A 27,855-nucleotide genomic window follows, 5' to 3' on the forward strand; every position below is an offset into this window, starting at 1 on the left:
TCAAAAATGGATAGTGGAAAAAAAATCAATCAATGAAAAATATCATATCAACCTTTTAGTCAATTTAATCAATCTATCAAACCACCTTATTATGTTAGAAAGACGGATGATAGCAAATGCTCCTAGCACCCCCCCCCCTATCTGAACACCAGAGGTGTTTTTGGAATATACATAAAGCCATCTCTGGCAGTGCATAGTGTACGTCCCACGGTGTTTATGAAGTGTATCGAGGTCAAGATTACTGATTAAGAAGTTCAATTTCCCTTTTGCTTGAAAATGAGGATGTTCCATCACATAATGTTGACCTACGCGAAGGAGAGGAAATTGATAATAAAACTTTTTTCTCGTTAGATGAGGTGGATCTTTATATTGAGCTGTATAATTGAAATTTATAGAGACAAGAACGAAACGGACATGACATTTCAAATCGTATTCGAAATTTGTCTGATTTTGTTTGTCATTCTACTCTTTATTGCACATTCTGGTGCATTTGAAATTGTTACTTTCACTATTTGTTTCTTAAAGGGAACGAATATTGGTGCCAAATTTAGATTTTTTTCGATTCCTTGGCGCTGCCTCTGTATACATGTGTAGGAGCGCTAGTAAAACGCACCAAAACATGATTCTTCCCCAAAAATGTTTACATCTCTTTTTCGTATGTTATCGGAAAAATAGACAAGCAGCGAAAGATCTTTATTTCGAACTTACGTTCTATTGGCGAGGTTTTCTAAAGTAAGATTTGATGAAATGAATGCACCTGACGAAAGTACAGATTTGGTTATGATATTTGTACATTTTTGGAATAATATCGGTCATTTTTGCGTTTAGATGTTGGTTGTATAGGTCGTAATAATCAAATCCCAAGGATCATGGTTCAATAATGCTCAAATTCACATCGCGTTCCCGTTACATCTCATTTTTAAGAGTATATATTTTGTTTATTGGATCACTCACACATCAGTGACCATCCTGACAAACATTTTAATCTGATGTTGTTTTGATGTGTTTATGTCAAATGATTAAGGGTTGCGATTGTTGTTCTGTCAGCAAAAACAATAAAAGGTGATCTTTAATATCAGTAATGATGGAATCAGAAAGATTTCTCATATGTTTTGCAGAATAAAAACAGTTCTTTCTGGCCAATCCCATACATCGTATGGAGTCAGACCTTTTACATCAATATTTTGGAAAGCAAAGATGGAAATTAAAAAAAAGTTTCGAAATAAACCAATATCACAATTTACCTTAAACATGTTAAACATGAATTTTGTCAATCTGCACGGGTAAACGGAAAAACATTACAAACCAATTCGGAAAGCACAAAGCTCGGCCTCGATCGTATCCTTTGTTAAACGGATAACCTCAATAAAAAGTTAATTTTAAATCAAAAGAGAAAAATAAAAGTAGCATGACATTGAAGATTTTATCAGAGTCGGATGTATAATAAGAAAGTTCAGACATTGATTTTATTGAATTGAATTCAGAAATTCATTTTACATTAAACCATGTTGGTTGGTATGCAAATGAGGTAGCCCATGGGGTCCACTATTTTATTGTTTATCATAATGGAGTATGAATTATCTTATTTTTTCCATTATGATATCAAACAAGGCTAAATTCCTTTTTGAATAAGTTGGTTTTCCATTACCGCATTCTATTTACCTACTGTGATTCTAAAAATATACTCCTCATTGCAAAATCTGTAAAATGTACAAATAATTTATAAATCGATTTTTGAAAATAAGAAAAAAATGGAACTGTCGTATGAAAGTTTTATCATTATGCGTGTTTGATTTTGCTATATTAAATTCGAAATCTTGACTTGCCCTTTGCTCAATGAGGGTGTCCAATCCATTGAACAGAGAAATGTGAAAAATGTTTTGCGCCTATTGTGATTCTAAGCATCCAGCTTTATTCATAGATTTTGTAAGAAGAAAATGATGCTGTTGAGCAAGCTGAATAAGGTCACCTCATCGTGAATGTATGTCGGTCAACTTAAGGTGACCAATTGACCAGGAGAAGGAATGCTGTACACAGGCACGCCTGACCTAGAAGAGCAGACAGATGGAAAGTAATTTTCAAGGTATGTATGTCATATTCATTTTTGATTAGGTCGAAAGTGTAATCGCCGGTGACAATCTTCTTCAGGTATTCCGATCACCGTCCATTATGTACCACAAAGATGGTCCGATCTGGAAAGTCTCTCCGTACGAGAGAGAGGATGTTATAATTACGCATGGCATTTAAATCCATCGTGCATATTGAATCCCAAAAGCTATCGATTTCGAGAGTATGTGCGTCTTCAATAACACTCTCAAATTTTAATTTTTTGTCAACTTCTCATTGAGTTAAGTGCAGAAAAGTCAGATAAAACAAATCATTCGCATGACTGCAAATTCAACCAATATTGCAATCATTCCTAATGAAATTCTCGCTATACAGTAGCTATTTTTTTTCTCAAAAATCTTGATAGCATATTTGTGTTCCCTCAAGAAATCGTCCTGGATATTTTTTTAAACCTCTTGCCCTCATTGCAAGAATTATCCTGCATCCATCGGACTTAACTAAAGGCGACCGCACACCTATGATTGGTCTGCGACCCGATTTCTGAATAAAATGTGTATATATAGTAAAATTTGATGCTAATATTGAGACTTGGAATATCTTACTGTGTAATATTCCAAATCATCCTACGAATAAGTATGATCAAATCTGTGACTATGCTATCATCCTAGAATAAAAGCGAATTTAATATCTAGTCGTATAATGACGTCATAGCAGTCGCACGATTGGCTACGATTTGAAACTAATTTGGACTTTGCTTCAAAATAAAGGCTTTAAATCTTTCAACATGGTTACATTAGTATTCGTTCAATCAGTTTTAACCTCAAATAAAATGACATGTTCCATTCACATTTCAGAAAATGAGCAAAATGCGATTTGTTCCAAAATCGGATCGCGAACATTTGTAAGGTGTGCGGTGGCCGTAACATATTCTTACCTGATATCAAACTGTTCATGTACGTTGAAGGGGGAGGAGGGGGCGGTGGTTAAGCATGAGGTTCATCCACTATATTCTCATACCCATAAAGTAGGCCTATATACACGTAGACATGGTAGAGGGGAATGGAAGTACTCCCCGAAGTGGTTGGAAGAATGATGCCTTTTTCAGACCAAAGCATGATGTATTACTTGTTGTTACAGAATGTAGTAAATGAAAAAGAGTGGGATTGCATGTTTAGTCGGCGGTGATGCCATGCAGCGGATGTACATGTATTATCTGGATATTCTGTTACAACTTTCGTGCTTTCTAGACATTGCCAGAAGAAAATTGACACCGATCTTTTCTGAGCTTGGCCTGATGAATTACAGACAATGTTTGCCCGTCTCTCCGATGTTTACTTCATATGATTTCTTTCTAAATTGATATAAGAATCTTTCTTGGGAGAATGCACTATTGATAGTTGAACAGAGATGAAAAATGAGCTTTTTCTTTTACTGGCTTTCGAAACAAAAGTTTCATTTGGGTATTTGGAGCATCCTGTGCACGCGAGCAAACGTCATGAGTTTTCTTTTCACGTTCATTTTCTCTTCGTCTTGAAAACCGACCATTCACATCCACCAACCCACATGTCATGAACATAGTAAACCGATATCTCATAGAGTGAAGAAATATAACAAGATGAAGAAGAAGAAGAAAAGGAGGCGGAGAAGAAGAAAGGGATGATGACGAAGGAGAAGAGGAAGAAGAGGAGGAAAAGGGGGAGGGGAGGAGGAATAAGGAGAAGAAGAAGAGGAGGAGGAAAAGGAGGAGGGGGAGGAGGAAGAAGAAGGAAGAAGAATAGGAACTAGAAGACAAAGATAGATCGAAATATGTGGTGGTATTGAGATATCTCTTTTAAATTGTGTTTTCTTCAATTGCAGTCAGACTTCATTTTTAAAAAAAAAATCAATTATCATTGTCCTTTCTCTTTCGTTCCATCCCCATTTCAGATCGTTATCTTATCATGCCTGCCTCCCCCTCTCTAGAAATTCTATGCCCCATCTTCTTCTCGACAAACATAGTAGTCAGGACTTATTTGATTTGGAAAATTGATTTCTTGGCAGACGAAATACGGAGGGATACAATCATAATTCAAGCTTGCCTGTGAATGAAAGTTGCATTCAATGGCATTTTCCAAGTGTGCAGAAGATCCCGCGTAAATTGAAAAATCCAAATCTCATACAAAATTAATCTAGACTATATTCGAGGAACTATGATCATGGATCCATAATCATGATTATAAGGCACATGGTCTGATTTAACATGTTTAAGCTATCATCTAGAACAGGCCAAATATTTGTATGCATTTCCTCGTTATTGGTTCTACTGGAAAACGTAATGTAAACTATTTAATTCATAAAATGGATGATGTAGTTGTAGATCAATACCCTAGGGTTTGGCGTACTAGCTGTGATCCTTAATATTCTTTATATTAAGTTTGCATCTTTGAATATTATCTGATAGTCCTCTACACTACCATTCTGTATTGAGTGATAGGCCGCTGGTGTAAATAAATGGACGAATGCACACCAACAGGGTATCAAACACGCGAAAGACGAATAGAATAGCTGAATGAATTATTCGCCGGTTAGAAATGCGTTCTAGCATGGATACAGATAATAAGGATTTTCCTTCATTCATTTCTAATTGAAGGGGAAAGGTCGTCCATGCATAGATCCCACATGTTCAACCCATCGTAATATGCATTGTAAACGTGGTATGGGCATGTTAATGGTTTTTTTTGGGGGTGTATTAATGCACCCACTTTGTGGACATACTGAATGGACCAGCATGCACGAAATGGTCGGCAGCCAGAGGATAACAGGAGTTGTGCTTTTTTGTTTAGCCCTTCTACCACGAAGCCTACACGAATCTATCTGAAATCATTGATTGATCAAGATCAGGCGGAACATGGCGGTATTTCATAGGATTGGTGAAACAGTGGTGATACTTACACTTATGATTTCATTATCTACCAAAGGTGGGGTGGATTCTTACAATGTACTCCTGTCTGCAAACTTCGGAGACGGTAGTCACTACATCGCCATGAGGGCTATAGGTGAAAGCCTGATGAAGAAAGGACACGAAGTGACTTTTCTCGTCGCCAAAGGCTTTCCACACCCATCCATTCACAGTGAAGACTTCGAAAAGTTCCATTTCGAACGATTTAATCTCCCAGGCCTCAAGGAAACACTCGAGGATGCTTATGCTAAGCTGAGTTACTTGACTATCTCAGACAGAGGGGGTGATGAAATATCCGAACTGATGGAAACCTTCCAAAATCTTAACAGAGATGCTTGCAGTGTTGTATTCAAAGACAGTGCTCTTCTGGAGCGCTTATCAACTTTCGATGTTTTCGTGTTCAACATCATCTGGCCATGCAGTGTTTATGTCAAGTCATACCTTGAGCGTCAGAAGGGCGTAAGAGACATTCAAATTGTAGCATTTTCAAACACAAATATTAACCCATATGTCTTATGGGAAGCAGCTTCTCCGTTCTTCCCATCATTCCAGCCTTCACCAATGAGTAGGTTGACACCGAGAATGAACTTCTTCGAACGCCTCAGGAACACCCTGACATATCTGTCGATGATTCACAAATTTCGAAGAACTGTTATTTCAGAACCGTTCGGTGATCTGATAGATGAATACGACTTGGATCCATACCTTCGAATTGCAATGAATAACCATGTCAATCTATATTTAGTCCACACTGATTTTTCGATTGACCCACCGTTTGCTATGACTCCCAGTGTTATTCCTGTTGGTGGACTTACAGCCAGAGCTGCAAAAGCACTAGACAATGACGTAGAAGAATTCATGAAAAGCTCTGGAGATGATGGCGTTGTTGTATTTTCACTAGGATCATACTTCTCTACTCTAACAACAGTTCTACCTGAAATTCCAAGGATGTTTCTCGAAGCCTTCGCGAAAATTCCACAGAAGGTCATCATCCTATCGAAGGTGGGTCTTGTAAAAGGTCTACCTGAAAACGTTAGGGTGATACCATGGCTGCCACTCAATGATCTGCTTGGGCACTCTAAAACACGCCTTCTCGTCTACCATGGAGGATCAAGTGGAATCTTTGAAGCAGTGTACCATGGCGTTCCTCTCGTTGTTATGCCTTTAGGTGGAGACCAGTCTGACATCGCCGTCAGAGTTGTATCTAAGGGAATAGGTGTCCAACTAGATAAAGATACTCTCACGGCAGAGAACATTTATGAACGGGTAACTGAAGTCCTAAGCCAACCCGAGTATTCCGAATCAAGTAAACGCATTTCCGCCATCTTGAGAGATCGACCAATGACTGCAGCTGACACAAGCGCGTACTGGATCGAGCACATGATTAAACATGGTGTTGATTATCTCAGACCATCGTCTCTTGATCTACCTTTTTACCAGCTTTACCTTATTGATGTTTTCTTGTTCTTGTTCGCACTTATCTTCATTGTTTGTTGGATTTTTGTAAAAGCTCTAAATGCATATTTTCAAAGAAAATCATCACGAAAGCTGAAAAGGTTATGATTCTGACACAGTTTGTACATCTAAGATCGGAATGTTTTTATTCAATTTGCTGCTTATAGACACCCCATATTACCGTATTTAATGAAATGGCTCAACTTCTTCAGACTAAGTCTTACAGTTTCTCTCTGAAGACAGATTTCCATAGGGTTTCATTGTTGATTCTTTCTTCCTTGGCTAATTTAATTGACGTGTGCAATATATAATGTCATCTTGAATACATGCTATGGAACAGACTTCCTGAAAACCACAAAAATTGTATCTCTGTTGAGTCTGTCAAAGATGTTCTTAAAACCTTCTTTATTACTTCTTCTCTTTTATATGCCTTGAACACTCCAAAGTGTGTATTGGATCCGATCATCAATATCATTTTCCTTGTTTTATATTTATTTAATTGATATTCACATTTCATCTCTTTCAAAGACAGAATTCACATATTTATAATGTACACATTTTCAACAACAAAATGGTTAAAAGTGGAATCGTATTACAAAAGATATCTTTTTAATCCAAACCTTTTTTAAGTAAATCTATTATTATTTCCGGAGGAAGCACACCAGAACATTGAACCTGTGTCAGTCTGAACACATAAACTCTTTGGAGAGAAATAGATATCCCCTCTTACAGTTCCTATTCATATGCCAAAATACAATTGCCTGTTTGAGGTGATAGAATTCCCCCTTTTTGTCAAGCTTATATAAGTCATTTTCTAATTTTCTCATAATAAGCATAATATTTACCGGAGTTCGTTGGAGATTGATGATGAACAAAATAATGAATATGTTGTGTGGTGGAGACTAACAAAATGGACTGGATCTCAGAACAGTGATAATAAACATGAACAATATTTAAAATAACAGCTTATTAATAAGAAACACCTGTCTAGTCGTTTATTCCAATCAATTGATTAGGACTGTATTATGTCTGGAGGAAATTGCATCATAGGAGCAGGGAATTCCTATAAATATATATCTATGTTAGATGTGGACGTACTAAGCTCAACGTTGTCTTGAACTACGTCACAAACAGTAACAGAGGAGACATTTGGACTAGTGCCAACCGGGGATTTGATTAAAGCATTTTCTTGTCCTGTCTACCCCCTATCGCTTGGTGATAACAATATTTGCAGAAGACACGACGATTGCTAAGTGCGGATGTGCATTTTGATGGCAGTACCGTAATACTATCGCTTTCTGAGTGGGATTTGTTATCCTATATCATGAGTACGCATACCCTATCTTGCAGTTTTTAGCCCTCTTGAAAATATTTGTGTATGACGGAATGAGAAACTCCTACATTCCAAATTGGTTTACTGTGGTTTCAGTAAAGAAGAGTGAATAAACACTAAGTCACGAATATCATTATCCATTGTTTTTAATTCAAATGATATAGTATGACTTATTCGGTGTGTGCTGTGCGATCTAATATTGAGCATTTTGGCCATGCCAAGTGGTCTGTCAATCTTTTCTTTAATTTTTTTTCCCAACGATAATGCTATCGGAAAAATATCTCTTATACAGCATTTTTTTTGCAAAGATTGACAAACATGTATTTGGAAATTGGTAAGGATGTCTCACCTGTTATAATAGAATGGTGAAATTTGTTTTATTTGGCATGTTCAGGGACGCATTAACGGTAAGCATGTTGCAAATGACCTATGATAAAGAAAATATTGGCATGGCCCCATGCTGAAAAACCATTGACGTCACGATGGGCAATGGACTTGACACAGATAAATTTAAAGGAAGAAAGAGAATGCTTGAGCAGATAGATAGGGAAGAAGGAAGAGAAGGGAGAAAGTAAAAGGAAAAAAGAAACAAAGAAAGAGGGATAGTGAGGGGGAGGGAGAGAGAAAAAAAGAAAGAAAGATAGAGATATGGAGAAGAGTGATATCTTTGTGCAAATCACAGATGAAACCAGGTTGTGTTGACAGGGTTTTAAGGGGAATTAAAAAAGAAAAAAAGTATAATCACACCTGCAACCACACACTCACAAGTGCTGATTTCACGTATATTATATTTCATAATAAAATACCTTTACCCTGGATGAAACAAAAGAATGGCAAAGCTAAGAAATACATAGAATTATGTAGACCCACACGGGATCTCCATCAAGCCCTCTAAGATGAAATAATATGCTTCTACTTTCATGACTTTAATCAATTTCTAATCAACCAATTCCATGCCAAGTGTACGAATATTTAAATTCCTTGTGTAGGCCTACACACAATTTTTGCACGCCATGTTGTAGCAAAGATGAAAAGCGCACAATGCTTTTTCAAAGTATAAAAAGGAAGCAAGTACCAACAGCTCTGCTCTGTATCATGGTTGACATGGCTGACAGTGACTATGGCGGGTATTTTCTACAAGTAATCGGCCTAGATTAGTCGTTAATGCTCTTGAAAAAAATGATGACGAACCTAGAAAAACAGTGACTACGTCATCGATGGCGAAAATAAAATCCTGAAGTACCGCTGTAGTATCACCTTACGATAAAGGGTATTAAATATTATCGGTACTGTAACGGCCAATTTGACTGACTTGTGTTTTGGACAGAAGGCTAGTATTTCTCAGCTTATGACGGTGGCTCAGTTGGAAGAGCCATGGACTTATAAGCAACCTCAAAATTTACATTCTCGTCATCTGACCATTTACTTGTATAAATAACAAGAGAGAGAGAATACGATTAATACAGTGAGGAGAAAGTTACAGAGGGAAATTGAGAGAAAGATTGAGGAAATAGCACGAGATGGGAATAAAGAGAAAGTGATCGAGAGAGAAAGATATGGAGAGAGGTAGAGAGAAGTGATTTAGGGGATGGAACGCGATATCAAAATGTAGTAAGAAAGGCTATTAAGTTAAAGTATCAAATTGACCTTGATAAAATAATGTCAAAATAAGATGAAGATTTATAGAAAGGAGAAAGCACGGGAGTACATGAAAGGCAAAAAAAAAACCCGCGGAAAGGGGGGGGGGGTAATGTACTCGTCTTACGTCTATGCAGGACATAGCTTCTTCAACAACGATTAGATGTGATGTTTTCAACCATCAAGTCACCTTTCCTTCTCACGCAATGGCAATATGTCAAAATTTCATTCCCCGTGCATTCGTCTTTTCATCCCTGTTTTAACGGTAGGCTATACCCAGATATGATGTCTTCGCGACAGAAAATATACACCATGTAAACGGGCGAATGTATATACGCAAGTTGTTACAATTATTTTCATGATGGTATTCATTTATGCGTCCTTTGGGGGTACGGAAGCATTTGTAGAACGCCAAATAGTACGAGAGGGAACCAAAGAGCTTCCAGTGATCTTCAAGTCACAGTCTAAGATATTTCAATAATATTATACATGAATACTTAAGACACATCATACGATACTCCATAACTGACCCCCTCCACACCCCCTTCCCTTGAAATAACCCTCGATCAAATTCATCATCCATAAAATAGAGTAAGTGCATGTAAAGAGAAATAGAACTGTTGCAATTTTTTCTCTTATAAATGCCAATTTATTTAAATTTGATTTATTTAACCCTATATTTAATCAATTTTGAGTAGTCTTCGTCATATTTAATCTTCAAAGACGACATGGCCATTTTTTAAAAAACTTTTCCCTGATTCCTTTATTTATATGCTAATACTATTGTTTGTATATACCATGCATAAGTGTAAGCATTACCTTCCTATGTATGTGGATATATGTAATTTGTTTGATTTTTATATCGAATTATAAATAAATGAAATGAACTGAAGTGAACTGAAGAGGAAATAACATCCCACTTCCTTTCTCATTTTTTCTCGCAAATTGATATTCTTCCTATACATAAGTATGCATGACACTTACTGAAATACTGATATATTGGCTATTGTATATTGGCTTTTTATCAAAACTAAAACTCGATTACACTCATCTCATATTTCTGTAAGAAAATCTGTATTTTTTTATTCATATAACAGAAGAAAAAATATACACATGATAACATGAATAAAAAAGGGTGTCTTGTTGTATTCTTTCTCCAATATTCATGTGTATAAATGACTACAGACGGGCTTGTCTTGACAAAGGAACAATGTGAGCTCAAAGTACATCAGGAATACAATCACCCCTTTTTCTTACATTTCTCCCTCTCAATAAAATACTGTTTGGTTACGTGAAGGAAAGACACATTATACATGCAAAGGGGTCCGACCACTTGACCGAAGGTCCGCGAGGCCGAGGGTCCGCTAGACCGAGGGTCCGCGAGACCGAGGGTCCGCTAGACCGAGGGTCCGCGAGACCGAAGGCCCGCGAGACCGACTTTTTTCCCATCATCGGTTGCCGCGGTCGAGTGGTTTAAAACGCCTCGTTGCAGCGGCGTAACAGGTGCCTGTTATCGGGGAGGGGGGTCAAATAATAGAATCAGTGGCGTTGCTAGGATTTCATTTTAGGGGGCGGTGGTGAGCACGCGAATCGTGCGAAACACGTACTGCGCGCACGAAACGTCTCTCTAGGGGGGTGTAGGGAGGGGATGTTCCTGCTACTTACAGTACAAACTAACGATGCCTTATTTCACTGACACTACTTAATCATTAACTCTACTCATTTAACGTTTTTTATTCTGCTTCATGATCTTGTGCATTTAATGTTTAACAAGAAAACTGGAAATATTATGGAAATATACAAACACCTGGAACATTGAACCTTCATTATGGGCAATCCTATCTTAGCTTTTTTTCATTTAAACAGAATAATAAGAAGAACAAGAAGGTGAAAGTTCTAAAGAAAAGAACGTACATTAATACCTGTCCTCAGGAAAATGGTCCTTCGGGGGAGTTTTCATTGGGGAGTTATCATGGGGGAGTCGCCCTCCGGAGAAGTAGTCCTCTGGGGGAGTTCTACTAAAACCCATTTTTTTATTGGTGTTGTTACTATTTTTGTTATGATGTCAGCAGCTGCAGCAGTAGTAGAAGTAGAAGTCGTAGTAGTAGTAGTTGTTGTAGTAGGAGTCGTATTCATATTCGTAGAAGTAGTAGTAGTAGTAGCAGTTATATTATTACCGTTGTTTTTATCATCATAATTATTATTATTACTATCATTTAAATTGTTAATATTATTCGGCATTTTTGTTTTGCTTTGTTTCATTTTGTCTCCTTTATTTTATTCAGCACTTTAGTTTATTCAATCAATTTTTAAAACCGACACTCCAAATAAATAGATGAATATTTTTCTAATACCAGACAACGTTTTATAAACAGTCCTCTTTGTTAAAGTTATGTATACTATGGTATGATTTCGTTAGACGATAAAGTAAGAGAGGGGATGGGGTGTCCGATTTCGTAGTATTATGAAAATCATTTTTGCAAACTATTCCCAGTCTAATAATACTAATTGATATGAAAAAAGGGAATCTATTAATGAATAGTTGAATAAATGAATGAATAACAAAAATGAAAAATTAATTGATAACAACTTTGTAGCCAAAAGAAGCCACCCCCCAAAAAAGGGGGGAAACGTGAGCGAGAAAATAAAAAGGTATAGGAGAACGTAAGACGAGCGAGAGCAGACAAGGAACAATTCGAAGAAAACGTCAGAGCTTCCATGCTTCGCGCGGGAAGGGGGGAAACTCCCCTTAAAATATGGATCGCCTTTCGCGCGCTCATTATTAAGTAATTCTCACACTTCGCGTGCTCATCACCGCCCCCTAACATGCCTAAAATGAAATCCTAGCAAAGCCACTGATTCTGGACTTAGTTACCGGGATTTTTTTTACACTGCCCCCCCCCCCCCCCTCTGATAACAGGCACCTGTTACGCCGCTGCAACGAGGCGCCTTAAACCACTCGACCGCGGCAACAGATGAAGGGGGGGAAAAGTCGGTCTCGCGGGCCTTCGGTCTCGCGGACCCTCGGTCTCGCGGACCCTCGGTCTCGCGGACCCTCGGTCTAGCGGGCTGTCACCCATGCAAATGAGGTGAGACTTTCTTAGAGCCATTGTAATGGGGTATCATGTAATATTGATTCCAATTTAAATGTCGTGGTGGTTTTGGTACTCCTTATATTTCGACGGTTTAGTAAAATATTATAGAATCAATCACAATTCATTGATCACGGTTGCTAAATGTACATTCTTAAATAAAACAGGATAAACAGACTCTTTTACCGAAATCTTTTCAACCATAAATACAATGAAACAAAAGGCTCAGCCATGAATTTATTTCTAACCCGAAATATATACCTTTAAGATTCACTTATTCTATTCCAGTACGTGGTAAACTCGAGTTCAATGGATATATCATTTCATTAAAAGCCAGAACTTGAAAAAAATAAGCGAAATCAAGTATTCCAAATAAAGATTACAATAGGTGTTAAATGAATAAACACATGAATACTAAGAACTAAACATTGCAACATATTTACATAATTATATACGATTGGTTTGCATAATAAAGGCAACCACATGACAATGTCTATGAGTATGCTAAAGGAGATGCATAATCCCAGTAAGAGGAAAATTATTTATCTGTCTATCCCCTCATCCCCCTCCCCTCTCCGGGGGCAGCGGAACGTATTTTCGTTTGATGGGGGAAGCAAAAAAACACTTTTATCATCATTTTTAAATTGGCATTTTGGTGCAAACGGATATTTTCCCCATAATATTATCTGCGTGAAGTATTTGTGTGTTTTTTAGTAATCAAGTTGAGCAAAGTCTTTCGAAGTGATTTCTGATTGATTATTTAGGCTTTATGTTTTCCGTGGGGAAGCGTAGCGAGCGAGCGGTTTTGGGGAAAAAAATCAAATATGAACTTATAACACTCGCTGTTACACACTGACTGAATTACATAACTTAATTTGATGATGGTATTAACATAAAATTTCCCTGGAAATCTTTATCATATACCCCAGACGAATTTCTAGTAACTGGTAGTAAATCAAGGCACGTGATTGAGTAATCACGTGTAACACCGAAAATAGGACCTTCACTTTAGTTCATTTCATTGACTGGTCGACCGGAGATAGTTATATAACACTGCCTGTATTAATACAAAAACATTTATTTACATTTGAATAATATGGAAGGACAACGCCTCCCTCCTACACTCCATAAGTCATCATGCCTCACCAATTTTATTACAAACTCATCCCATCATTCTTTTAATGGGGTAGCTGTACTAGGAAACCACTCATTATTTTGCAATAGGATTCGTTGCTATGGAAAAAATACTTTCCTGAAGTCAATAAATATATCTTAAACATACTTTGACAAACTGAAAATCTTTGCTGGAGACTGGAATTTATCTAACTAGAATTCTGATTTTTATTTGAATATTCATAAATAGAATCGTTTTGCCGAAATAATGCAATTTTTTAAAGTGCCATTAGCTTGTTATTCCTTTTCCGATTTTGATGAAATTTTCAGTGTTTTGTTTTTCTGGGGAACGTTTCATAAAAGGACTTGTCAGATGTTTTATCTGACAGTTACTATGGTAATGGTGCCTCTCAGCCAATCATAATCGAGGAAAATTGTCAGACACGACAAAAATGTTGAAATTCTCCCCTGGTCTTGCTTTAGGCCTATACCATGTATACTGTTCAAATAATTAGTTACTCTGCCTGGAGTAACCATTTAAATAAAGCTTTTGGTAGATTTGCCAGACGTTACGTGTGTTACGTGTAATTATATTTCAGACATTGTACGTTATTGTTCTATGCTAATATCTTTCACTATCTTCCAAAAACAAACATCGTGTACCTGGTATATTGAAAAGCTTAATGTTGTAGATCTTACATTATTATCACTGTCATTTTCCATGAGTTAAATAACTGGACATTTGACACAAGAAAAACATATTACTACAATATGAACAGAAGATTATATTCAAAATTATCAAATATTATTGGCATAATTATTGTTACCATTTTATTCATTTTTTTCATTGTTGTCATCTTTACTGTTATTATTGTCAGTGTATGACATATGTTTTCTGTCTCTATGATAGAGACAGAAAACATAAGCCTACACATTGGTGAGTTTAAAAGGAATCACAGAAGTCCAAAGATTGGCAACAAAACGACCAAAACAAATTCAACAACCTAGTAACATAGGTTTCATCTAAGGTGACCTAGTGCGAGAAGAATAGGAAATCAGTGCAAAGATGTTGACTAATCCTTCGTCTACAGTGGGCGTTGTCGAGGTGGGGCAATTGTTATGTTAATATAACGGGCCTTATTTTGAAAGAAACCCCATTGAATGGGCCCGTTCGTCTGTCCAGCCATTCATAACAGATTGCTGTGGAATGTGCATGGTTTCTTTAGAAGGGTTTTGTTGAGAAGTACAGACCAGAATCACCTATTATGATCTCCACCGAAGCCTTAATCTCCTGAATATCACCTTGTCATCTCAGCAAATGTACTGGGCATTCGGAAAAGGGCTCAAAATATACATCATTTACCAATAGAAGCGAAAATATGAGTACGACTTTTTAAGTTTCTTTAGCTGTTGCGACGCGATACATTGTGTATATTATTGTTAACAACATCGAAGCTCAAACTACTTTTCTTTGCTACTCTTGTTTTACATGGAGCATAATAAATCACCTATAAAATTCCCCTCATGGAATGATGAATAATATGAACAGGTCGATAAGCAATCAGTCTTATAAAGGGGTTATCTAGACACAATAGAATGTGAACATCATATAAAAGGACGATCATTGAGAATTATAAATGAAGAAGTAAACGCTGGTGAATTATCTGAGCAAAATACCGGCACCAGCAATTTTGGGGAAGAAAATAATTTGCATTTATGGTTGTTAGCGAGGCCATTCACTGCAAAGCAAGACACATGATATGATACTATACAGTTCATGTCATTCATAACGAATGATGGTCATATCAATTTCATTATTTCCTCTTCTTGGAGAAGACCGGCGTTATATGATACAATGTAGAAGGCATGCCAACACCAAGTAAGTCAGGATTATTTCCTAAGAAAACCGCATCCGTATGCTATAGACATGATCGAGGAAGAAGTTGGCGTAAGGTACCAGGCATCAATCGGGTTTGATAAAACATGGGAAAATACCCTAAACAAAAACAAACTTTAATGTAACGATACATTAAAGTAAAAAAGAAAAAAAAACGGAACAACTCCTAATGATACAATATATGCAGCAACCGGCATGACCAGGAGTGATGTCGGTATTTGGGTTTTTGAGCTTAGAAACAAGTATAATGAGCGCCTCACAAAAGTCATTGTTATTATTTTGGATTAGATATTATCTTGAGCATTTAAAGTAAGGGTTGGTCAAGGATCTAACGTCGAGTGACACGCTTCTTTTGTCATCTATGTTACATATATATATAGGCCTACATTAAAACAAAGGAAATTGATATACGGACCAGTAAAATAATCTATTCCTACTCTGGTGTAAATGAAATGTATTACAATGGGGCACATTTTGATTCTTCTTTGCAAATATTCATACCAAATGTAGGACTTTACGACATCTCAAGTAGATTGAGCATACATTGAAAAACGTGACATTTATGACATTAACATCTTATCTACATGTGGAATAAACAAAACAACGTATATCAATACCTGATGATACATGTAGCCTACACTGCATCACTATTAAAGGAAGAAGATGCGTACGATATAATAGTAAACTAACCATTTAAATGCATTCATGGCCATTACAGACAGGACGATGTACCGTTCGAACTATATTCCATTCAATTAAAATCTTTAATTGAACTTAATAGCATTGTTTTATGGGTGTGTCTCCCGGTGTGTCTTATCTTGTTTTACAACTGTCCATAAATGGATGTCGGCAGAATAGCTCTTCAGCAGTGCTTTAGATCTAGGACTAGATAGGTCAATGTTGACATGCTCCAAATCAACTTATGATATAACTGGCCATGGAATACAATTGGGCGATTCCATAAAATTTAATCAACCTTTTTGTACATCCGACCCACATTTTTCTCAAGTTTTACTTCACTTCATAAACTGACCATCTCATGGTCCTTTGAGAACATTCCAGACTTTCAAAAGAACAAGAAATCAGAGACAGAAAATGTCATGAAGGTTATACATATAGGGGTGGAATTTGAATTGGAATTGCCCAATTGTATTGTATATCTTCATTGAATGCATGCATTAAATATGTTTTACTGTATGAAATACATTGACATTGAATTGCAATGGTCACAACACGTCTTGTATGTGACTGTTTGAAACAGAGATTTTACTTATCAAAGTAACTGTTTGAAAATTCTCGACATTTGTACATAATCATATCAATTAATAGATTTGAATTACAAACAAATCATTGTAGTTTTAATCATCAGTTCTATTCATCTCATTCAATCCTAACTATGACCCGACCAAGAAAGTGTATTTACACAACACTGCGAGAAAAAAGAGCAAGCAATGGTCTTTATTAGTGATTGTTCACATTTCAGTGTAAACAACACTATTTGAGTTTGACGAGGTCTCACATCATCGCCCGGGTTATGGTTGATTGTTACCTAGTGATCTCAATCGTGCAAAATGATTATCAAGTATTATGTAGAAAATAAAACATGAAACGCAGATACCTTTGCATTATGTTTTGATATTATTTAGAGATTTAAACTCGATGCGTGCTACCTTCTCTATGTCGTAAATGATAGCATGCCAGAGGCTTACCGGGCATGGCAACGAATGGCGGATGCAAACTGGATTCCATTGTGTATTGTAATTTCATTGATACTTATAACAAACAACCATAATGGGAATAATTTCATTAATAGATTTATTAATGTAGCATAGATGTTATCAAACTATTTCATCGTGGTCAGATGGCGTCTAGCATTTTTATTGAGATGTATCCCATGACATACTCTCAATTTCCTCAATAATCGTTAATGTACATCTTATCAAAATGTGTTATAGAATGCTCCATGAAGTCTCTAGGTATAAGTGTATGTTGATCGACTTATTTCGCCATTCACCCCCCCCCCCCCCTCGTCCCCTCTCCTCCACCCCTCTCCTTTTCTCGCCGCTCTCTTCTTCCTTTCTCGCCCACTCTTTTACATTCCTATATTCTCTAAGCTTGTATTTCATATTTATTCCCGTATTAGTTTCTCTAGACATGTTTGGAGACGTGTTTAGAATGCCTCCCACTGTGTCAATATTTCCAAGTTTACCGATCAAATAAAATTCACCAAAAGGGCACATAGTCCGCTTGTAAATCTTTGCCCTATTGAAGAAAGTATAGGAAATAAATAGTGGAAGAATAGGAGATGCCAACATTTTATGGGCGGTTCCCTGGCTTCTTTCATAACTTCAATTCTTTTCTTCTTTGCATAAAATACCTGCTATGACATTGTACAGCAAAAACTGTGGTGTTAACCGGTGTACATAGAGAACCACACCAGTTATTTTACACCGGTGTTCAATTGGTAGTGTTAGTTTTACATTACTCTATGGTGTTATGTTTAATCTCTAGGGTGTACTTTTAACACCTCAGGGTGTGGTCCTCTATTAACACCAATTGGTGTCAGTTTTAACACCGCAGTTTTTACAGTGTGGTCGTTATGAGGGGGGGGGGGTCATTGCAGTAACAAATTGGTATTTCTATGTCTGAACATGGACCTATTACATAGGTCCATGGTCTGAAGCATTGGGTCATGTGCGAATATTAGTGATTAAATCTTTTTGTCTTGACTAATGATACGAAAAAATAACGTTAAAATAAGCGCGAATATTTATTAAGCAAAATTAGCAATTAATTTTTCTGCTACCGCTGATATTACTTCCAATATTCCAACATCTATAGTACTACTACCAATCACAACATAGATTACAAATAGCATCAACAGTGATGGTGAAAGTCACAAGAGGTAATTTTTCTTTCATCAATATGATATATTCATCAGTGATAGATGTAAAATAGGAAAGCTATGACATACTAAAGTTTCGATTGATTTCACAAATCAGTTAGATGCACATTCTGGTCGATATGCAAATGAGGGAATCGAAAGTGTCACCCACTCATTATTTACTGCATGAAATACATGAAATATGAAGTTTATCTAAATTTTCTCCTCATTACGATGTGAAATAAAATTTAATTTCTTCCTGAACATATGAATTAATATTGTTGAAATAAATTGTGAATTTAGGAAGAGTTATTATCAAAATTTAATCTTTTATATAAATAAATAAATAGATAAATAAATAAATAAATAAATAAATATATGGTCTGACTGTTTGACTGACATTTTCCCGTAATACACTGAACTTGTATTTTAAAAGTTGCATGGAAAATGTTAAAATGACAGTGGTTGCTGGTGAGATCATTCTAACAAAATAAGATGGTTGCCTTGACAGCGTCAATAATAGATAGAAGATATGCCTTGTTTGGATTATTAAGTGCAAGTAAGATAATTCATTCTAATTTTCTGAAGCTTCTAATATATTTTTTTCAAAGGAAATGATATAAAATACACGGAATGTCCTGGTTCACTACTATTTCACTTTAATTCTGTTTTCTCCTCTAAATGTCAAGTAAAAGCATTCAAAAGAGGCATGCATATCTCCGAATACAACTTCCATAGATAAAAACATAAAAGAAAGAATATGAGTAAAAAGATCACAGACGATATGGTCTGTACGGAGAAATATAAACGTATAATCCTATTAGTTCTTTCCACAAGTGACTACAAGACGGTATTTGATAAATTTTTATATAACCTTTTTATTAAAATACATGTCCATATTATGGAAATTTTGTAAATTATACCAGAAAGAACAATGAGGATAATGTACATTCAAATCCTCTGGTGTATTCCGCAAAGTGGGCAAGTGAACATGGTGAATGTCTATATGAAAAGTATGCTACTTTATCACAGTTTTTAAACCTTGGACCATACACAGATACACTGAAACGAAGTAGATATACTCGGGTCAATTTCAAGAGCAAATTTGTGTTTAGATTATGCTGCAGCGCATAATTCCCTATTTCAATCATCATATAAGATTTAAGTAAATATTTGCCCATTCATACAAAATTCATTCTTATACAACCTCTAAGCAGATCATATACTATTCGAGTTTCATAACTGTTTCTTGAAGCATATTTGGTTTTCTTTTACAAATGATAGAATTCAATTAGAACGTGATTAAGCAAACAATAAAGAAAATATATGGGCCTGCAATATTGAATTTACAATTATGCAGGGATAGATAATTGCTACTAGTGTAAATGTACGTGTGGGCCAAGTGCTATTTGAATTTAGTCCAATATCTGATATCGCAAAATTAGCTACGAGAAACGGATCCGTATAAGACTCTACTCTTGTTGTATCTACCAGCTTACCGCTCATACATACATGGTGGAAATAGGAATGAAAACGATCACTAAAAAATCTAAAATTCTGCAAAATTATGTAACACGCTACAATGATGGTGATTGAGTTACTTTCGCTTTCACTGTCGATGATAACTTTATTTCTAAAATGGGGGGAAAAACCCAGGAGAGGTACTGAAAATAAGAACAATAATGCAGCCAAAGAATCACACTTTATAATTATACACATTTCTCACGCTACATCTATACACAAAGCTCTATTAATTATCATTATCATTGTAGTTAGTATAAACAAATACAATCACAAGTACGTGACAATAGTACTTATTATTTTGTACATTGAGACACTACTCACACAATATACGTGCAGAAATTAAAATGTGTCTTCAGATTAAAACTTTGTAGGGTATTTCCCTGTTATACCAATGCAATCGTCATTGAGATAACAATGCTAATCTTCTTATAATGATGAGAAGATACATGGACTTATATTGGAAAGAAAACGCACCCTCCCCCAACAGAGAAAATCTCATCCGGATACAAGTCAGGGAAGTAGGAAGATAATAGAAAACAAAAATAAAAAGTGTGTGTGTGTGTGTGTGTTTGTGTGTTCAGGGAGAGCGAGAGAGGCGATGAGGGGGAATAATTATTTCGTACATTATAGAGCGGATTCAAATGGGAGATGTTGAAGACCCGTATCTTCCCATCCAATAATGATAATGAAGAACAAGCGAATAAAGGAAATTTCATGAGAGGAAAAAGGTAAATCAACTAAAGAGAAAAGGAAACAAAAAATAGGTCAAAGTATAGAGAAACAACGCAATATAAAACATCGTGGTGAATAGGAATACGATTTAAAGCTCCCCCATCCAGAAAACAAACCAGCATGACGTAATTAATTCTTTGAACACTATAGTTAAATACGGAAACCACAGATTATTCAAACAGGGAATATAAGTTCACTGTTGAATTTATACAATCAAACAAAAAGGAGATATCTATGGTTCGCAAAGGGGCGTATCCTTGACTGTTCATCTTTTCTTCTCTCATAAAGAGGGTGTGGATGACTTCCTAAGTATGACAGATTCCATAACCCATATAGACTGTATAATGGATCGAGAAAAAAAATCATTATCTTTCCACTAATTCATTTACTCTAAAGCTTACATTGATTTTCATATTTCTTTGTCAGAGAGTGGGCAAAATAATTGAAAGGGTGGCCGTCACTTAGTGTACCGGTGAAGAGTATCAAGAGAGAGAGAGAGAGAGAGAGGGGGGTCCGAAAATAGAGACAATATATTTCGTAACAGGGCAAATCCATAAAATATGTACGTCCGACCCAATATACTTGGGACCTTCATGAAATTTTTTGTCTTTGATTTCTTGTTCTTTTGACAGCCTGTAATGTTCTCAAAGGACCATGACTTATGAAGTTAAATAACACTTCAGAAAACCGGGGGTCGGACGTACAAAAAGGTTGATAATTTTATGGCATTGCCCAACAGAAATATCGATATTCGAGCATTATTTGGGGGTATCATTCATTCCATTAGGAGATGGATATAACTCTAAAAAATCCATTACAGTTAATAATTGAACGCTATTTTTCTCTCGCTCTTGTTCATGAGGAAGTTTAATAAATCAGACGCTGGATCTAAGAATCAAGCCCCTGAAATGTTTGATTCATACCCCTTTCATACACCCCTATCGATAAAAACAACAACAGATCACGAAGCACACGGAATAAACAGCATCTATGAATAGGGAGTGGTATCAAAATCATTTGGTCTTGTGCATGGTGATGAATGAAATGACACAGGCTGGATAAATTGGCTGATGACCTGTTATTTGCCTCATCCATCACCACTCCAATACAATGGCGTCAACATGGTCAAGGGAAAACAGATACAATGAGTTTATACCCTCTATACATTGATCTGCAACAACCAAGGTCATCATTATTCTATGGTAATGGGAGAAAGCATTGTGTTGAACTGATCATTAAAAACAAATCTATTGATTTAAGTCAACCGTGTCTCGACTTCTGTAATCGATAATGTTGACTGAGCTTGTATATCATGAATCTTTTGTCATAGTTAGATGATTCGTTATTTTGTGATGCTACTGCACAGGCGGGTAAAAGTACAACAGAGGTCATTGTGCATGCATCAACATGATCAACAGGCTTACGTGGTATCGGATAACTATTGATTGCATAACATGTCATCGTGCTATAATATTTTTTGTTTTTGCAGTTGCTGCTTATTTCTTTCCATAAGCTCATTTGAATATTTCACTTTGAAGCCGTCTATCCATGCTTATGAAACTAAAAATGCATCAAATTACAATCCGCCAATAAACAATATATGCAGCCACAATGAAATGTTAGGTCAAGAAAATACACAAATGAATCTAAATTGAATCTTACGCGCAATTACTTTTCAGGTTCGTTTACACTTTCATCTATTTCTTGCGCTCTGTTCTGTTTTATGCCGTTTCATACAATTAATGCGATATTTAATTTGGACTCCCCCAATATTGTTGCTCCAATTGGCAATTTCATTTACAATAAAAGAAAACTTGCACGTAGAGAGAAGTAAAATGATATGCATATACACTCAAATGTTTCAGCCTACTCGTTTCACAATTTGTTTTCTCTTCCCATTCAAATATTAAATGCAACATTCATCTAAATAATTTTTTGATTTGACTTTTGTAATTTTTTTTTAAATCGGGCACATTCCTCTGTTAATATGAACTCCAGAATAAGGTCACATTTACTTCTTCCCTCACTCTGATTAAGTAATGTTTTTATTTGGATGTGCTGTATGGTGTTTTACTATTGAATGTTCTGTTTTATTTTTGTGAATTATCTCTGGAGTGTAAAATAAATGGAAACTCAGAATCCGGGGTAAATATCATCAAAATCGGACAAGAATAACAAAGTTATGACATCATAAAGTTTTGCATAATTTTGTTACGGAAGAGTTCCATGCATGTCTTCATCATTTTTATGAATATGCAATGAGCAAGCTGACGATGTCATATTCCCACAAATTCTTTTGTATCTTATCATTATATTTATTAATCTATTCCCTTCAAGGATGGGAAATTGTCTGACTACTGATATAATGCAGTTAATCGTTACTGCAAATTATTTTGTTACAAGGGATATGAAAATATTATACAATAATGATTTGATTTAATGTATAAACATAAGAAACAGGGAAGTGGGGATATGACATCAACAGCCCACCTATTGAATATTCGTGATGACATGTACATAACTGCTTTCACAACATATTGCCAAACTTTATTTATAAAGAGATTTTGATGAATTTTTGAGAGTTTTGCTCGGTGAATTTATTTACGAATATTTTTCAACCCTTTGAATTACTATCATCATTATCAACGTCATTGTTTCCATTATTAGTGTTATCTTGTATGCTTCTGCAGTTCCGGTAAATGATCAGCATAGCAAAAGCATTTACAATTCATATATTTTTAAGTAGCGGTATCATGATCAATTTATCAATGTGTGCTTTCGCCAAATAACATTATCCGGACGCTTCGTGTTGCCAAGGAGATTTTTCCTTGGGACGACGATTCGTCGTCAGTTATTTTTACTAGATATGAAAAAGGCCATGGGAGGCAGTCATTTACTTTGTACCAAAAGACCAGCATATATCACATGGTGTAATAATAGATATAAAGCACGGCTGGTGGCTACAGCATTCAAATGAAAACTCACTGAGCACGCAAGACCGGTTTCAAACAGGGTTATGTTTTTTTCTTCTTCTAAAGCACTCCTTTACAGATATTCAATAGATTGAGCGACCGGTATTCACAAATTCTTTTTTTTTGCCGTTCATAGAGACAGCAGAATAATAGCATGGATAATTGTGCGTTATTTTCATACCGAGTGAACAATTTAATAAACTTAAGTGTATAAGCCAAAGAAAAACGAATTCTAAATTTCGCGTAATTGTTTTCTAAACATTTTGTTTTTTTAACATTTCAATCACAAATAATTATGAAATTACATATTTGCTGACGTCGTTCTCTCAATGTGTGAATACAATCATGATAGCTAAACATATAGGTTGTTATTCAATCATCTTTGTACTGACTACTGTGTTTCATTGTCAAGTTGAATATGAATGCCATTATGAGTATTCAAATATCTTAGCTGATGGTGGAATTGTTATTAGGCCTAAGCGACTTGAATATTTCATCACCCGCATATTTCAAAAATACATACATCGCATTGTTAACGTTTGAATGCGTATAACCTCCGTTTTCTTTTCTTTGAAGCCAAACAATATATCCTGGACTTACAATGACTCCCTCATCAATTGAGACTAGTAACCATCATTAAACGATTATTCATCATAATATACCCCAGAAAAAATGAAAGGAAACGAAAATTATCTACAAAGATGACTGCACTATTGGCTGATGGTTTATCTATCATTGATTCTAATATAGGAGCGCCTTGAGCACCTAGCAAGGTGGATATGTGCGCTATACAAATCCTATAAATTAATTAAATTATTATAAAAAATGTGATACTATAAAAATTTTCACTGGGATTTCGCGAAACTGCGACCAATCTCAAAGATGAAGATATTAGCTGAGATAATTAGCGTATTGGTACATGGTTCGAACCTTTGGTCATGTCCATGTAGTCCAGTCCTCATCGTGGTGATCATGATAGTGCCAAAGTTCTGCCCATCTCGATGATGTCTGTCTTTAACCCCGATAGGCCTATTGATGCGCATATACATTGATAATATTTACTCAAAATATAACAATAACAGAAGGTGTGTGTGTGCGTGTGGGGGGTATTTTACCACCAGCAATGCAAGAACTTACCCATACGCCGACCAACATGACGAAAACGAAGTAGGCGACGATCACGACAATGTCCACCCAATTCAGTACGGCGATATCATTACTGTCATCAGGATTGACAGTAGTAGGTGCTGCCGTACTCATGGTTGCTGATGATTAATTTCACACTTTCTTCCAAAGAACCGGTCTTAACAAGGATAGAATGATAATCGTCGAACAGCGAGCTCTTAGTGTGTACTTCACGCCGCGACGCCAGGCTACGACTGAACCGACGCAAGGTGATGTTTATTCGAACGGTCGATCTAAATAGGGTTCGTACCATGTAGGTAAGTGGCGCTTTCTCGGCATGCGCCTCGCTTCACTGCACATAAATACGACGAAATACACACCCCCAAACACCCACATTCATTCATCTGATCTCGGTCATATCGAAAGGATATGAATATTCATGATTTGTGGTCAATGGTCAAACCATGGAATATATCTCTTTCCGTTTCTTATTCTTCTCGGCAAGTCGTACTTGCCGATGTCAACAAATGAAGGGAAAAGAGAGGACGGCTGTAGAAGGAGGGGGGGGGGGGTTATAAAAGATGGGGAAAGAAAAACAGGAGAAAGACTAAAAGCTAAGGTCATTTAGGAAGAAAAAACATGTTCATTGCATCTTCTTTCTTTTCTCCGCGTCTTTTACTTTGATTTAATAAAACTCCTTTCATGTGTTATATTTTCCCTGATCTCTCTCATATTTTCTCTCTTTTTTAACAAAGGAGTGTCGCAAATTTGCCGACAAGAATACAGAAAATCCATTCCAACAGTGTTTCGTTTTGTTCTCTCGCAGTGTTTCTTCCCCAGTATCGGTTATTTTGTGGTATACTTTTCATATTTATAACGAAGTTGAATTTGAATACATGTTAATTAATTTAGACTGCTAGTTAGTCATATCATATCTTTTACTTAAATATTTACCAGAGTAAAATGCATTTTGTCAGCGGTCGGTCGTTTTGTTAAAATAATGGTAAAAATTGTGATTTCGGACGGCAATAGAGATTGTCAAATATTAATGGAAGAAAGAAATGATTATGGTACGCATTGATAGGCGTCCACGAGGCCATGGCGTTGTTGACTAAGTTACACTTTCCGATGTGATTAAAATATAGATCCATGATACACTTTGTAGACAAAGTTACACTTCTTTCTCTTCATGCTGGTTTTCCTCGCTCGCTCGCTGCGCTCTTTCATAACGCTAGATAGTTATTATGAAACAAGTTCGATAAACCCAGATGACTAGAGTCATTGCGGAATTCCATCACGAAATATACGCTTCGGTTACACAATAGAGAGTGATTTAAAACAATATAATCAAACTACATTATTATTAAATTCTAGATGTAGGGTGGTAAAGTATTTTTAAGGTATTTTGAGTATTCACATTGAAGCTCAGAGAGAGAGAGTGAAAACATATTAGGGTAGTCAAGCCTTCATCATTACGTGTCATACAAGGGTAACTTATTTTCGTGTTTATTTTGTTTGCTTGTTTGCTTTTATTTCTGCGTTCAAAACTTCAAATGATACACTATGCGTTTTATAATTTCCATGATACAAATAAATAATATAGTCATAATACATTATAATATATACATACGATGTGCAGTATAAACTTTTCAATCAATTAACACGGGAGATCGTCTTCGTAAGCGGTTAAGCTTGAAATTGATGTCTGTCTCTCTCTCTCTCTCCCTCTCTCTCACACACACATACACACAATTCAGGACATTGCTAATCAATTACTGAACAGTTGGGTGCCATGCCAAGGGCGGATGCTGTTTCTGTAAATATCAGTCGAGTAAAATACCGTATATAAACTATGGAATGTGAATAATTATTTATCAATATGTATATTAATTTGTAATATGGGGTATGTAATATTGATGCTGGTTCTTTAAGTAGCTTTCAGGGAGTATAAATGTTGAACAAGATTCAAATGTCTGAATCATGATGTCGAAAAGATTTAGAAGTAATATTTTAGATGTATGGGAGATGGATAAGTATAAAAAGAGCTATTGAACTTTAACATGTCATCAAAAGACGAAGGGAGTATGTTATTCATAGAACATGATAATAGCTGCATGTATTTGAATATATAAGTCGGCAATTTTTCGATATGGGCCAAGTAATGCAAATTGATCTGTTTTGTAATTTAAACATAGAAGTCAGATTTGTAGAACCACAGTCAGCACAAATAAAGTTCCAGTAGCAAATTATACAACAGAAATGAAATGTTATGAGGTGGAATAAATTCATAACTTGGAAATTATTCTAATACTTTTCGAAACACAATCATATCATGATATTTATCAGGAGTCGCAGAAGCGGGGGTGGGGGGCTCCGCCCCCAACTTTTTTCCCAAACCGTGTACAAAAAACGTAAAATAACCATATGATTGTGATTTTTTGCATGGTCAGCCCCCCCCCCCCCACTTTGAAAACCGTTCCGCGGCCCCTGTTTGTGGTGCAGATGTTTATCAAAAGGGGCGAAATTTTAATGCTAATTAAATCTGATTGAATGGGACGGATTTCGATTCAAATAATATTTTAATCTATTGCTGGTACATTTAACATTAGCATCAGTACAGTGACATCATGAGAAGAAACTTGATAAATACAGAAGATGATGAAATGAAAGCAGTCCCTATACATTAAATTACAACATTTGACGTTTTCTTTCTTTATTCACAGATCAAGTACAAAACAATTTTTGCTCTAAGTGGCCCCTGTAGGTTGTGTTACTAACGGATAATATCTTTAAAAAGGTTTTTTAATTGCTGTAAATAGAACAATCGATCAGGTTCAAACGGTTATCACATTACATTCTTTTTTCTAACGTTCTAAAGTGTTAAAAATTGTTTTAATTTTCTCAGTATAAGGTCTTAATTTAGTATCAGGAGAAAACTAAATTATTCCAGTAATAACCAATATCCAATTAATAATCAAAATGCCGTGTGAGTCAGAAAAAAATTACACCACACAAATCACCAATATAAGGAAAGGATTTCTCATGACTACATATTTATCATTTATGGCCCGAAAGAGTATTTCTC

General features: G+C 35.9%; 2 protein-coding genes across 2 annotated transcripts in view; one reads left to right on the forward strand and one right to left on the reverse strand.

The window, feature by feature from the left end:
• The window catches only part of LOC121409212 (sodium/glucose cotransporter 4-like), a 48,486-nt gene extending 23,429 nt beyond the window's left edge, over positions 1 to 25,057 (reverse strand). Inside the window, exon 1 of the mRNA XM_041601067.1 lies at positions 24,783 to 25,057. Coding sequence (XP_041457001.1) covers positions 24,783 to 24,905 — 123 coding nt within the window. The 5' untranslated portion in view covers positions 24,906 to 25,057. The remainder of the gene's footprint in view (positions 1 to 24,782) is intronic.
• On the forward strand, positions 4,653 to 7,027 carry LOC121409213 (UDP-glucuronosyltransferase 2C1-like). Its single transcript, XM_041601068.1, has one exon. It carries the CDS (start codon positions 4,955 to 4,957, stop codon positions 6,566 to 6,568), a length of 1,614 nt encoding a protein of 537 aa, XP_041457002.1. The 5' UTR covers positions 4,653 to 4,954; the 3' UTR covers positions 6,569 to 7,027.
• Positions 25,058 to 27,855: the final 2,798 nt, after the last annotated feature.

Source organism: Lytechinus variegatus, chromosome 2 (genome assembly GCF_018143015.1).
Source record: "Lytechinus variegatus isolate NC3 chromosome 2, Lvar_3.0, whole genome shotgun sequence".
In the NCBI taxonomy this organism is placed as follows: Eukaryota; Metazoa; Echinodermata; class Echinoidea; order Temnopleuroida; family Toxopneustidae; genus Lytechinus; species Lytechinus variegatus.

Coding starts and splice junctions, on each gene's coding strand:
- LOC121409213 (XM_041601068.1), top strand. CDS start 4,955: ATGGCGGTATTTCATAGGATTGGTGAAACAGTGGTGATACTTACACTT.